We start from the raw sequence: 14,132 nt of genomic DNA on the forward strand, positions 1-14,132 counted from the left end.
TTTGAGGGATTTTATTGGGGGTGGGGGGGCAGTTTAAGTGTTTCAAATTGGAGTGAAATCACAGAGGATTTCCAATCTGGATTTTTGTTTATTTTTTAATAAGCAAATAGAATGGCGCTAAAAAAGAGACTGTTCCAAGAAGGGCAATCCAGCACTTTAAAATTAAAATTAAACTGTTTTCTATTGAAAGGTAACTGGAAACTGAGATATGATAGAACAGAAAGTTAACTTAGATCATTTAAGAAATGCAAACAGTACATATTCAGACGCATCCTCATGTGTGAGGGTTTGAAAAATTCCACTATCTTTTCATTCCATGTTTCCATGAACTTTCACACGTTTTGAAATGTGTGTGTACATATGCATGCACAGCTTACCTTATATGTACAGCATACCTTTCTGTATCAACCTACTGAATAAGACCTAGTAACGTTCCCTCCCTTTAACTCTTACTAATATAATCTCTCTTAGAAAGTCAAAGAGAGAAAAATGCAGCAGAAAAAATAAGTCTTCCATCACATCCCTTACCACCTCAGAATTCAGCACTGTCAACAGGTTTTCATTTTAACTCCTAAGTGCTTTTTAAATGTTTTCCTAAGTTGCTACTTACTGCGGTTCAGGTTTGGGCACTGTGTGATATATCCATTAGGCATAAAGATGATTTTCCCATCTTGGATGATCCCCTTAATAAGAGAAAAGAGAGAGGTGACAATTACAGTTACAGTCACTAGTTCAAATGAGCTATAAGCGGTCCCTTACTCTGCAGTTCAGACAATCTTAAACAGAGTGTATTTGAAACTGATAACACTCTTCTAAAGGTGAATTGGCCTTAACCCACGTTGACTCATTCCACACCATCTTTTAAAAATCTTGAGATGTATATTAAGAAAGTGACCATTAGTCACCACTGGGTCATGAGATCCCAATACCAATGACCCATCAGGAAATGTGCTAAGACTGAAAATACACAGATGCAGTAAAAATTCACCTCAATTCCCTAATCATCCTCTAACATTAAAGAGTGCAGATTTACTTTTTTAAAAAGTCAAGTAAAAGGGAAGTGATAGGAACTTATTAGGCTAAAATGTTTCTGCTGATTCATTTGGTCAGAGAAATAAAATTCAACATGACGAAAATTCCATACAGATCTTGGCTCCTTACCTAATTGAGTAATTAGCATGAGACTTTGCTGGTAAGTCTAAAAATTGGCTCAACATCTCAAGGTTGTTTTCATTTGTTTGTTTGTTTTAATCATTTTACTGGGGACTATTACAGCTCTTATCACAATCCATACAAACATCCATTGTGTCAAGCACATTTATATGCATGTTGTCATCATCATTTTTAAAATGCTCTACTTGAGCTTTGGCATCAGCTCACTTTCCCTCCCCCACCCTCCCTCCCTTGTGAACCCTTGATAATTTTTTTTCATGTCTTACACAACCACAGCCTCCCTTCACCCACTTTTCTGTTGTCCATTCCCCTGGGAGGGGGTTATATGCAGATCATTGTGATTGGTTCTCCCTTTCTTCCCCCACCTTCCCCTTACCCTCCTGGTATTGCTACTCTCATTATTGGTCCTGAGAGGTTTTTCTGGCTGGAATCCCTGTGTTTCCAGCTCTTGTCTGCACCAGTTTACATGTTCTGATCTAGCTGGATTTGTAAGGTAGAATTGGGGTCATAATAGTGGGGAAAGGAAACATTAAAGAACTAGAGGAGAGTTGTATGTTCCATCGGTGCTATACTGCACCCTGGCTGGCTCGTCTCTTCTTCGTAACCCTTCTGTGAGGGGATGTTCAACTGTCTACAGATGGGGGGTTCTTTCCATTTTAGGACTCAATCTGGAAGGGTAGCCCACTGTAAGAAAGTCACCAAGGCTGCCATCGCTCAATGAAAATATTGACTTAGCTTTTAGATGTCTTCACATTGAATTTCAAGGTTCTGTTTTAGGGTTTGCTGGGGTTTTTTCCCCATGCTTTCATAGAAGTGATATTACAGAACAGATGGAAGAAGTACAAGATGGTTCTGAATATTGAGCTCCACCTATCAATAAAGTATAGGCTTAAGATAGTGTTGCACATCTTTCAGAGGGAGCCACATTTAACAATTTATGTGCTCAGCTTCTGCACAGAAGGTAGTCTGCAAAAACTGCTTCCTGCTTATTAGTTTAAGATAAAATATTAATAGAAATAATAAGATTGCAACACCTCTTCCTCCAAGTGATACACATTTATTAACGACTCCCTCTTGGAAGATGGCAGAGTGTACGTAGGTGATTATGAGTGAAGACAACTTCACCATGGGGAAGAAGGTCCTGCTGGTGCTTCTCAATAGTAATTCATAATCTCTTACAGCGGGATACCAGGGAGCAATTAGTGGAGCGCTATCGACCAAAATCCACTTTTCTCTGGGATAAAGCTGCTCCGGTTTTCAAGGATAATGAACTCCTCTCCAAAGGGCCGCAGTATCTTTCGCACAGTAGCAAGATGACAAAAGCATGCAGTAGGAAGCCCAGGGCCTAGTTTCAAGTCTGGGTCCCTTGCTAGCTAACTGGTGGAACCCAAACAGTAAGTCAACCACTTCTCCAAGGAAGGCCTGATAGCTTTTTCTGGAAAAACAGCTGGATATAAAGGCTGGCGATCCTTTCACCACTCTAGTTCTGAGATTCAGTAAAACAGGCTCTCACACTGAAGTCATCGCAATTTAAATTTACATCTCTTTAGAAATCTGCTGCACACGACCTCTTTAAAAGCCTTGAAAAGTAAGACTGCTATTGGGAGAATTAAGGCCCACCTGATGCAAGCCATAGTATTTTCAATCACCTCATATGCATGTGAAAGTTGGACACTGAATAAGGAAGGATAAAGAAGAATCAATACAATTGATTTGTGGAGCTAGTGAATATTGAAGATACCTTGGACTTCCAAAAGAACAAACAAATCTGTCTTGAAGAAGTGCAGCCAGAAGGCTCCTTAGAGGCAAGGATGGGGAGACCTCGCCTCATGTACTTTGGACTTGTCAGGAGAGACCAGTCCCTGGAGGAGGAGATCATGCTTGGTAAAGTAGAGGGACAGCAAAACAGAGGAAGGCCCTCAACAAGATGGACTGACACCGTGGCTGCCACAATGGGCTCAACCATAAGAACAATGGTGAGGCTGGCACAGGACCAGGCAGAGTTTGGTCCTGTTGTGTATATTGTTGCTGTGAGCGGGATCCGGCGCAGTGGCACCTACCAACAACATCCCAGAACACCCAAAGCTCCAGCTCTCCATCGGAGAAGAGGTTATCATTTAAAATAGCAAGGGTCATGTTAGACAGCATTTAACTAGCATGAACCGGGTTAGTAACTAGCTATTCAGATTTCCTCAGGATTTAGGAATTAGTGCCAGGATTTTCCTAGTAACATAGAGCAAATTCCTGCCAAACGGGGGCAGTTGGTGAGGTGGAATTGACAAAGACACACGTACCACCAAAGGATGGGTTCATCTGCTTGTCAGAAGACCCTAAAGTCATCTTTTATTTTTATCAGCATGAGAAGGATATTAAGAAACTAGAAGAACATTTGTCCTGGTATTAATCACCTTTCTGAAAACAAATGGAAAATCCTTCTTAAAAGGATGGTTCCTTCCCATTCACGCTCTAGCAACTTCATATAGGACAGAGCCCTTGTCCTGCCCCACATCTTCCACTTTCGTGTGTGCCTCCACAAAAGGCCTCCAACACCCTTCCTCTAGCTGCACCTTCTCACATCCCTGTCTCCCTACATTCAACCTTTGGCACACCTGTGTGTGACACAGATCGTGAGGGGAAGGTCAATGGTGTGGACTTGAACAAAACCAGAATTAAGAGCTGACAGCTTTGCAGTGCTCATTAACACAAAACCCCAAAGCACTTGGTAGTTGTCTGTTTCTGAGATCATTAGGGTCAGCCCACATACTGGCCTGAAAACTTGTTCTTTCCAGATGAATCAAGAGCAGAATGTTAATTTATTTGACTGGGGAAGGTTTGATGCTAAGGAGCTCTGGTGGCTGATGGTTTAAACAAGAATTGCATTTTTAAACCCAGCAGCTACTCTACAGGAGACCCATGAGGCTATGGACTCCCATAAAAATTTACAGACTCCAGAACCTTACATAAGGTTGTTCTAAGTTGCTATGACTAAATGATAATAGTCTTGTGTGTGTGTGTGTGTGTGTGTTATTTTATATTGGTTTAAAAGAATGGTGGCCATCCACTGACTATATAAACACCACTGTACTCCAAACAGAGCTCCCTGTCTGTGTTAGTCTGGGTAGACTAGAGGAACAAATTCATAGAGATACTCATATGTCTATAAGAATGAGGTTTATATACAAGACCAATTAAATATAAAGAAAACATCCCAGCCCAGTTCAGATCAAGTCCATAAATTCGATATTAGTACATATGTCTGATACCAATCTATAAAGTCTTCTTCAGACTCACGAAACACATGCAATGACGCTGAATGCAAGATGATCACGGGCCAGTGGGTAGAAAGTCTTTGGATCCAGTGGCATTGTAAGCATCTCAGTGCTGGCAGGGGGCTCCACGTGGCTTCTCCAGCACCCAGGGCTGCATCAGGGGAGGTCCATGTGGCTTCTCCTCAGGGATGTCTCACAGGGAGTCAGCCTTCTCAGAGAGTCCCAAGGGAGTGAACAGAAAGACAGTATCCTCTGTGTCTTCTGCCTCCAAGGAGGAAATCACAGAGTTTTCCCAGAATGCTCATGCCCACACAGAGGCCTCATTGGCTGTGACCCGATTGACAGACTAGGCTCCACCCCTTCACTCTTAATCCTCTGCAGTCCCAAATTGACACCAGATTACGTGTACTCCAAATAGAGTTCCCTCTCTATGTGCGCGAATGTAAGCATATACATGTGGGGATCCCAGCGTCTCCCCAGCACAAGAACAAAAAGTCTTCAACAAACTGACACAGACTATGAAGCTTGGACATTTGTCAATAAAATGAGAATGTTTTGTGTGAAGCATATAGCTGTCTTGAGAAAAGCTATGAACAAAAAGAAGTTCTATAAAGTAAGAAACTACAAAGTCGCTCCACCAGCCCTTTTCCTCCTCCCTCCCTCCCTCTCAATGGAGAACAAAAAGGCCTCACTGGGGATTTGCAGAGATGAAACTATGAAGTGTGCCCTCAAGGACTGCAACTTCTCCCAAAGGAGAAAAGAGTAAAAAGATAGCGTTTCCATTATGTCTCCTCATTTAACTTTAAATGTATCTACGCTTAACTGACACGAGGAACTCCTCTATCGCTGGGCCTACAAGAGCAGCCGGCCCCATTTGCTCTCCGTTGTGCAGACCTTGCTTAATTTCATGCCATTCACTGCGGAGTTTCCTCAGAATCACCCTGAGCACAGGGGTTTGGATTTCGGCTTCCTAGGTCAGCCCCCAGAGCATCCTTTGTGAGAGCGCTGAGGTGGCGTGCTTCTCTACGGTTCTAATGAAGATTCTCCACTCTTAGAAGACCCCACTTTGAAAAACCGGTGCTCTATCATCAATTATTGCTTCTTTTGAAGGCAGCCCTGGTGACTCATTAAAAGTTCACAATGGTCAAAATAGCACCCAAATCCAAATACCTATAAATAAAATAAAACTCCTACTAACTTGCAACGAATGGAGACCAACAGATATGAAACTGCAAACACTATGAAGGCAACACATGCAGTACCATCTCTGGAGCCCTGGCAGTTCGGTCTTAGTACATCCCACATACTGGGTACAGTGAATTTTTTAAGAGCATTAAATTCCCCAGACCTACACATTACAGAACATGCTCACTGCCATCAAATCCATTCCAACTCATAGAGACAGGCTCGAACCTCCCCCCTGCGGATGTCCAAGGCTGTTACTCTCTGTAAGAGTAGAAAGCCTTGTCTTTCTCCTGAGGAGCCACCAGTGCTTTCCAACTGCGGCCTTGTGGTTAACTGCCCATTGCAAAACCCACTACTCTCTCAGCGCTTCTTACACCGCATTCAGCCACCCAATGTTGAGAGTTGCTTAGATCTTTGAGAGAGACGTGGTTCAGAGCTAGAATTCTTGCCCATCATGTGTGTGTCACTAGGATCCTAAAGAGGCTTCAGCGGCGCATCCTGGTTAAGGCAAATAGGTGGAAAAGCCTGGTGATCTGCCGCCACAGATCAGCCAGTCAAGGTTCTACAGATCACAATGGTTTCTCCTACAATTGCTCTTGGACAGGACCAAGCAGTGCCCCTTCTGATGGGATCCGAAGTGAACTTGACAACAGCCAGCAGAAGTCCGTGGAGGTCAAATAAGGCATTAACGTTTAACCTAGGTCTACGTATCCGAATTCTGGAGGAGTTGGGAGAGGGCAGTCACATTTGAAAAAGCATTAGAGGTGACCCGGATACCCTGCAAGTAGAGCTCCTTGTAAATACCTAGGGTCAGATCACCTGCTCATTTCACCTGTGAGAAATATACAGCTGGGCTGCTTTAAGTAGTGTTCCCAACAGCCACTTTAATCATTCAACATGCCGTCAAAGTCTAACTCCAAACCAGAGCAGGCCATGATCACACAAGAAGTAAAAATAAACTATTTAAGGGAACGCCAAGGTTACTCCAGCTACCAACATGAGTTCTAACTGCCTTAAGGATACTAATGTACCGCATGTAACAAATTATTTGCAAGTTTGCTGAAACAGATTTTTGGTGCTTGAAAACAGAGGTCATTTTAGGTAACCTCCAATTGCCCCCTGCAATCATGTTTATACTATTAATTTGCTAAATAATCCATTTTCTCTTTGTTAGTACACTGTGAAACCTCAGCTGATTAGAGGAACTACACAAATTCCTAATGAGTAGAGCCTAATTCATAAGCTTGCTTTAGTACTGGCGGAAGAAGTGAAGAATGAATATTTTCCCCTTTGCTCAATCCACCTGTTGCCCCTTTCTACCTCCTGTAGTTAATTTTGAAAAGTAAATCTTCACCGGGTAGAGTGTACGATACGGGCTTTTAATATTTGGGGATCCATTGACCGACCATTCATTGCACAGAAATCATCTCTAATGTCTCAATATGAAATACAGGATGAAATACAGCCCCAGGCTGTGTGTGAGATCCGTTTCTAAGTGGATTTTGAAGGACAATTTGTAGGTAAGTTGAAATAGGAGTTTTTATTTAAGCTTATTTTAGTGCAGGAAGGCTGGAAACTTTTCAATGGTTTAAGCAGGGGTCCTCAAACTACCGCCCTTGGGCCACATGCGCCCGCCGAGTACATTTATCCGGCCCACGGGGTGTTTTCGCCCCGTTTTTTTGTTTGCTTGTTTTTTTACTTCAAAATAAGATATGTGCAGTGTGCATAGGAATTTGTTTATAGTTTTTTTTTTTTTTAAGCTATAGCCTGGCCCTCCAACGGTCTGAGGGACAGTGAACTGGCCCCCTCTTTAGAAAGTTCGAGGAGCCCTGGATTAAAGGCTGCACGTATTGTAAACAAAGATGGTGATGAAGGATTTATTGAGAGTAGGAGTTGGCTCAGCAGTTTTAAAGTGAGGGCAAATTCATGTAACATTTAAGGGCAAGAAGGAGCCATCTGTAAATCAGAACTCTTTAACCCTACAGAATTGACAGGGAGGGGAGTAGAGGGGAGAGTAGAGGATGGAGACATTAGGACATACCCTGTCTGGAATAACCAAGATTTTGGATACACATGAAAACAACTTGACCCCCACACAAATACTCATTCTTTATTTAACACTGATTTCCCTGCAGATCTCTGTTTACATTAGAAAAAATGGTTCTTTTTGTTGTTCTTTTTCTTTTCTTTTTCTATATGCTAAAACACTGAAATAAATTGCTTTGAAAGTGAGAGGGAAAAGAGGTTGGGAGAGTCCCTGCTGGGCAGGTCAATGTATGGATGAAGACGGGTTCGCATTATAAACTGGCGAGGACCCCCGTCTGGGCAACAGGCTAACAAAGAGAAAGATGGGAAACACACAAGGAGGGTTTCTCAAAAGACAACCAATTGCATAGTTCTGCCCAGAAGTCAGTTAGTAATATATTCCAGCTTGCATAAAAGGCCAGAAAGACACTTGTCAACTTTCATTATGATCAATAAAAACTGGCAGTTTATTAGCATATCATTAGCTGCCCTGCTGTTTCCAAAGTCTTAATGCATAGGAATATTAATTTACAAATGCTTAAGATTCCCCAGTTCTGTGATTTTGACTTTCTGCATGAAAGGAAAAATAAGAATCAGAGAGGAGAAGAATCTCATCTAGTTTCTTTTTCTATGCGTCCATAAGCATATGTCTACCATCTGTGGCATTATGGGAACCAGCTGAGGTAAAAAGCAACAGCTGTGGCATTTTCAAGAAAGAAACCAATTCCTCTTCCAAGTGACAGCTCAGTTGTTAAAGGAGACAGTGATGTCCAGGTAAGAGGAAGGTGTCAGACCTCCAGTCACCACATGGACAGACAGCACGCTGGCCTCTATGAAGGTTTAGAGATGGGAAGACACTTTGAGATCGCAACTACACAACAGATTCCGACTCACAGCAGCCCCGTGCAGCAGAGGAGAGCTGCCTGCAGGGAGGCAGCGGGAAGGCTCATCTTTCTCCCTTGGAGCCTTTGCTAGGTTCGAACTGCTAACGTTGCAGTGAAGCAGCCCAATGAGTAACCCACTGTGCCACCCTCGGAAGCATCACATAACTTGCTACAGTTCACCTAGGCTGGTTCTTTATTCCCTCACCCTCAGATACAGAAGAGCATAATCAGCTCACAGTGCATTAAAGGGAAATCCAGTGGGTAGTCAACCATCTTGATAATGAAAACCCATGACGATCAGATGACTCAGATAAGCTTATCTGGCCCCTGTTGTCTCGGATGGATGCCTCTCTGATGGGAAGAAATCCCCAGCTTGTGCTCGGGCTCGCCGATAGGAAGTACTCCATGTCGGAGGCTTCCTGCCCATGCACCGAGCAAGAAATGCCGCCACGGTCTGCTCTTTCATCAGTAGCACTGTGATGACACTGGCCAGAAAGTCCCCCAGGGCTCAGAAATGAGGTCTGACAAGGGAGGAGATGTTGTGTTTACTTTGCTCATGTGAATATTGAAAAGAGAGAATAATGTTAGGAGCATATCACAAGCACTTTTGGTTCTCAAGCGGTGAGCAGGCGTGGCTCTGGGACCCAGGAGGCAGCTTCTACAGGAGAGAGATTAAAAGCCTGAATATGTACCAACCCTCAGGGCGAAACAGCTACCGCTTTTTCTCCAGGAGATTTCTACAGCACTGAATTGATCAAGACGTACCGTAATTTCCGTAATGAGATGCCAGCATTTTCCCCGCAACCCCAACATCTTCATCTCCCCAAAGGATGGCCAGAAGCACTGGCTGGAGCCCAGGATTCCCGAGGGTGGATCAGTCTCCCTGGGGAGAACACCTTTCTAAAATCCAATCCGTGGAGGCTGTTTCCCTGGACAAACCTTTTGCTCCTCACGGACACACCTAATCACAAGAGGCACCCTGGCTAGTCTCCACCAGCGGATGTGGTGTGATGAAGTGCCAAGTCCCCACCACCTATGACAGTGATAAGGACATGGTAGATCCTTGGTAAGTATCTGTCAAATGTTTGTTTGTTTTTTAAAAGGCTTTGGAATCAAGCATCCCTGCCTGGCCTTAAATCACATCTCCTTCACTGACCGGCTATGTAATCTTACCAACTCCCTTAATATCTCTCAGTCTTGCGACCTCATCAATATAACCCAAAACCAAATTCACTGCCATTGAGTCGACGCTAACTTATAGCCACCCGGTAGGACAAGGTAGAACTGCCCCTGGGAGTTTCCAAGACTAACTCTTCACAGAAGCAAGAAGCCTGTCTTTCCCTGCAGAGTGGCTGGTGGTGTGGAATTGCTGCCCTTGCAGACAGCAGCCCCCCTTGTCGCCCCCAGGCCACCACAACTCCTGATCTACGTTAAGAATATCTACCTCATTAGGCTTCTCTGAAGATGAACTGCTATTTAGATCGTACACATGCAGCAAGAGACGAAGTCTCAAGCATAGAAAACAGTCAGTAAACTGTGTTTCTTCTCTACCCACCCCACTTCTGTAGCAAAAGACCTATTCCCAGCTCTAAACACGCTTCATGCTTTCTGTCTGGATCAGGGATCTGTGCTCATAAGCACAAGGTGCCTCACATTTACAAAGAAATACATACTTGTCCAGCTGGAAAAGATACTACGACTAACTCTTCTCTCTTTTTTCAGTCACTCCTCTAACTGAAATGGAAGGCCCTAAAAGGCAAGTAAAGTAGCACAATGCTAAGCTCATGAACCAGGAAAAAGAAAATAGTTACTAATGAGTTGCTTCCAAGATATGGTGACTCCATAGGCATCAGAGAAGAGCTGCGCACTCCCAAGAGTTTCCAATGGCTGATTTTTAGAAGTACATCATCCACCCAACTTTCCATAGAGCAGCCAAATATGTAAATCATTCACACTCCCCAGGGACGTTCAGTGCGTAGTATTGTTGTAGGTGCTGCCGAGTTGGTTCAGACTCATAAGGACCCCACCCTCAACACAGTGAAAGTGTCCCGTCCTGTGCCATCCTCACAACTATTGCTCAGCCTGAGTCCACGGCTGCCACCACTATGCCCAACCAGCTCATTGAGGATCTTCCTCATTTTCAATGATCCTCTATTTTACCAAGCATGATGCCCTTGGTCCAGGGTCTGGTCCCTCCAGACACACCATGTCCAAAGTACATGAAATGATGGCTCGCTGTCCTCACTGCTAAAGAGCAGCTGGTGATCCTTCTTCCAAGACAGTATGTTTGCTTTTCTGGTCAACCCAACCCAAACTCGCTGCCATCGAGTTGATGCCAACTCATAGGCGATCCTATAGGACAGGGGGAACTGCCCCTGTGTGTTTACGGAACTGTTAACTATTTATGGGAGTGGAGAGCCTCATCTTCCTCCTGTGTTCTTCCGAAAGTTCATGGTATTTTCAATATTCTTAGTCAACCCCAGAATTCAAAGGTATTGATTTTCCTCTGGTCTTCCTTATTCATTGTCCTTTGATAAAATGATGGTTGAGTGTTAGATGAAGCATATTTGGAATATTAAATACATAGAAATAGACCAGAAGGTAGAAGGACTTAGTACAAAGAAAGAGAGAGGAAAAGGAGACATGTCTTGGGCACCTACAGGTACCAAGTGCTTTAAATACATATCCTTAATAATCTTCATTAACATTAAGCAAAACATCTTAGCCACTTTTCAAGTAAAAGATTCATAGCAGACACATATTTGTTCATTTGCAAGTATGCTGTCTACCTACCCCGTTCCTGGTTCTATGTTAGTTTCCTAAAAGTTACGTTTCTAGCAGAGCATTGACCCCTAGTTTTCCCCCCACTTCATTCTTTTCCATTCACCCATATTTTACAAATCCAGGTCCGTTCATTCTAGAGTTCCCTTGGTCAATCATGACTGAATTGGGAAGAACAGCTTCGAAGCCCTCTATGGTACTTATCTCCCTCTTGAAGTTCTTCTTTAATGACTGACAATAAATTTTTTTAGTTTTCTTCATCAATGTCAAGGATATATGTTTTTTTATTTATTCTTTAGTACCTTTTGTATATTATTTTTATATTATAAATAGAATACTGTAACAGGATCTTTCATTGTTGCCGCTTCTGTGGCTATTGTGTAGCTTTGCAATTAATTGTGTGTACTGGTTTTATATCAGTCTTTCTAAACTCTGTTGGTAATTCTAAAGATTTGTGGCTACTATTTCCTAGAGTGACAGACTTATTATGTTACCCAAAATCTTGACAGCACCTGCCAGTCACTTTCAAGGAGAAAGATGTGGTAGCCTGTTTCTCTAAAGCCTTGTGAACCGTATGGAACAGTTCTGCGTCCAGAAGGTCACTATGAGTTGGAATTGACTTGAAGACAATGACTTCTTTTGACGGCCATGGTGGCATAGAGGGATAAGCATCGGGCTGCTAACTGAAAGGTCAGAAGTTCAGATCCCCAAGCCACTCTCTGTGGAAAAGACAAGACAGTCTGCTTCCAGAAAGCTTTATAGCCTCGTCAAACCAATGACACAGTTACACTCTGGTCTGTAGGGTTGATGTGGGCAGGAATTGGCTCAATGACAATGGGATTGGTTTGGGGTTAAGAAGAAAATTGTTTAATTTGTTCATAATTACAGTTTTCACATTTTAATCATCCTTTAAGATTTTTACTTATTTTTCTGATAAGGACCCCCAATGTAACGTTAAACAAAAACAAAACTCCTAGGCATTTTTGTATACCATTCTTGAATGGCAATTCTCTTAGTATTTCAACCATAAGTAAGATGCTTTTATGAATGCTTATTTATATATGCTGTATCAGTTTCATAGCTTCTTTCAATTGCTAGTTTACTAAAACATTTTATCATAACTTGGTTCTGAATTTTATCTAGGACTTGTTCTGCTTCCTGACATAGGATTATTGTCTTCTTTGTATGTTTAACATGGTAAGTAACTGTAATAAATGTTTTCATGATAACTGATGTTGCATTGTTGACATAACCAATGTGGCCAATCTTGCCTATATTTTTAAAAGATATTTTCATTACAGTGTTTTAATCTAATCTGCGTTCCTAGGTAAATTAGCCTGTACAAATGTTTTGTCTAGTTTAAAAATCAAAATCACACTATGCTTATAAAATGAGATAGGAAATGTCCTCATGCTTTTCTCTGGAAGAGTTTATATAACATTGCAATGATTTCCCTGGATGTGTAAGAGAATCTCCTGTAAAATTGTCTGAGCCTAGTGGAGAGATACGGTCCATTGTAAAACCATCACAATCCTTGGCTCGCCATGTGAACCTGGGACACGGCTCATCTACAGGTACACTTGCCTTTCTATACTCTTGCATCTGACTTTGTGCCTTTGGCCAAAACCAATGCAGCAAAACTAATACTGTGCAAATATCAAGCCTCATCTAAAGAAGGCCGCCTGCTTCCGTTCCGGTTCTCGGAACCCTGCCCAGCCACTAAGTAAAGAAACGGAGGCTAGGCTCTTGGAAAAGGAGAGGCCTTGTGAAGCACAGATGAGCCAGCCCAGCTAAGGGGACCCTAGTCCACCCACCCCAGACAACCTAGTCGTTAACCAAAGATGCCGGAGTGATCCCTGCAGAAAATGCAAGAACTAGCTACACCGAGTCCTAACTGCCAACCCACAAAGCACCAGCTTTTTTAAAATTCGTTTCACTTCTGCTCAAGTCCATCTTAGTAATGTTTATATTTTTAGAAATTGTCCATCTTATTAAAGTTTTGGTTTTATTGGCACTTAAATATTCCAGTATATGAAACTTTTATTTGTAATTCTTTTATGCCTTAATATTTTTCACACCTCAAGGTCATAAAACTGTTTTTCTATGTTAACTTGTGTACCTTGCATTAGATTACTTTCAGATTAAGATCTATAGTCTACTTGGAATTGATTTTTATGTGACTTGAATAGGGCTCTTTGGGTGCACACAGAAAGTCTACTTATCCTCATTTCCATTAGAGAGTACTAAAAAGTCAAAGAGTATGCCCCCCTTCATGCATTCACATCCTCACAGTGATGGTGAGAATCAGCTCGCCAAGAGATAAAGATCTCGTTCTATATCCCTGGGCCTTGGATTTGGCATGTTTTTTGTGTTTTGTTTTTTTTGGTTAGGTACCATCGAGTCTGCTCCAACCCATAGCAACCTTATTATACAGGACAGAATGAAACACTGCACAGTCCCGTGCCGTTCTCACAATTGTTCCTGTGCCTGAGCCGATGGATGCAGCAGCCACTGTGTCCATCCCGATTCTTAAGGGCCGTCCTCTTTTTCTCTGCCCTTCCACTTTACCAAAAATGCTGTCTTTCTGCAGGGACTGGTCTCTCCTGACTACATGTCCAAAATATGTAAGACAAAGTCTTGCCATCCTGGCCTCTAAGGAGCACTCTGGCCTTACTGCTAATACAGATTGATTTGTTCACTTAGCAGTCATGGTACTTTCAATATTCTTCTCCAGGACCACAATTTAAATGCATCAATTCTTCCACAGTCTTCCTTATTGAACACCCAACTCTCACATGCATATGAGGCAATGGAG

The 14,132-nt window shown here is 42.5% G+C and overlaps 1 protein-coding gene across 2 annotated transcripts in view; it reads right to left on the minus strand.

The window, feature by feature from the left end:
* The window catches only part of NELL1 (neural EGFL like 1), a 1,001,735-nt gene that overhangs the window by 760,255 nt on the left and 227,348 nt on the right, over positions 1-14,132 (minus strand). For both annotated transcript variants that reach the window (XM_004711602.2, XM_004711601.2), the window contains exon 6: positions 611-683. In XM_004711602.2, coding sequence (XP_004711659.2) covers positions 611-683 — 73 coding nt within the window. The remainder of the gene's footprint in view (positions 1-610; positions 684-14,132) is intronic.

This window comes from Echinops telfairi, unplaced genomic scaffold, assembly GCF_000313985.2.
Source record: "Echinops telfairi isolate 266 unplaced genomic scaffold, ASM31398v2 ScPeMD7_60;HRSCAF=208, whole genome shotgun sequence".
Taxonomy (NCBI): domain Eukaryota; kingdom Metazoa; phylum Chordata; class Mammalia; order Afrosoricida; family Tenrecidae; genus Echinops; species Echinops telfairi.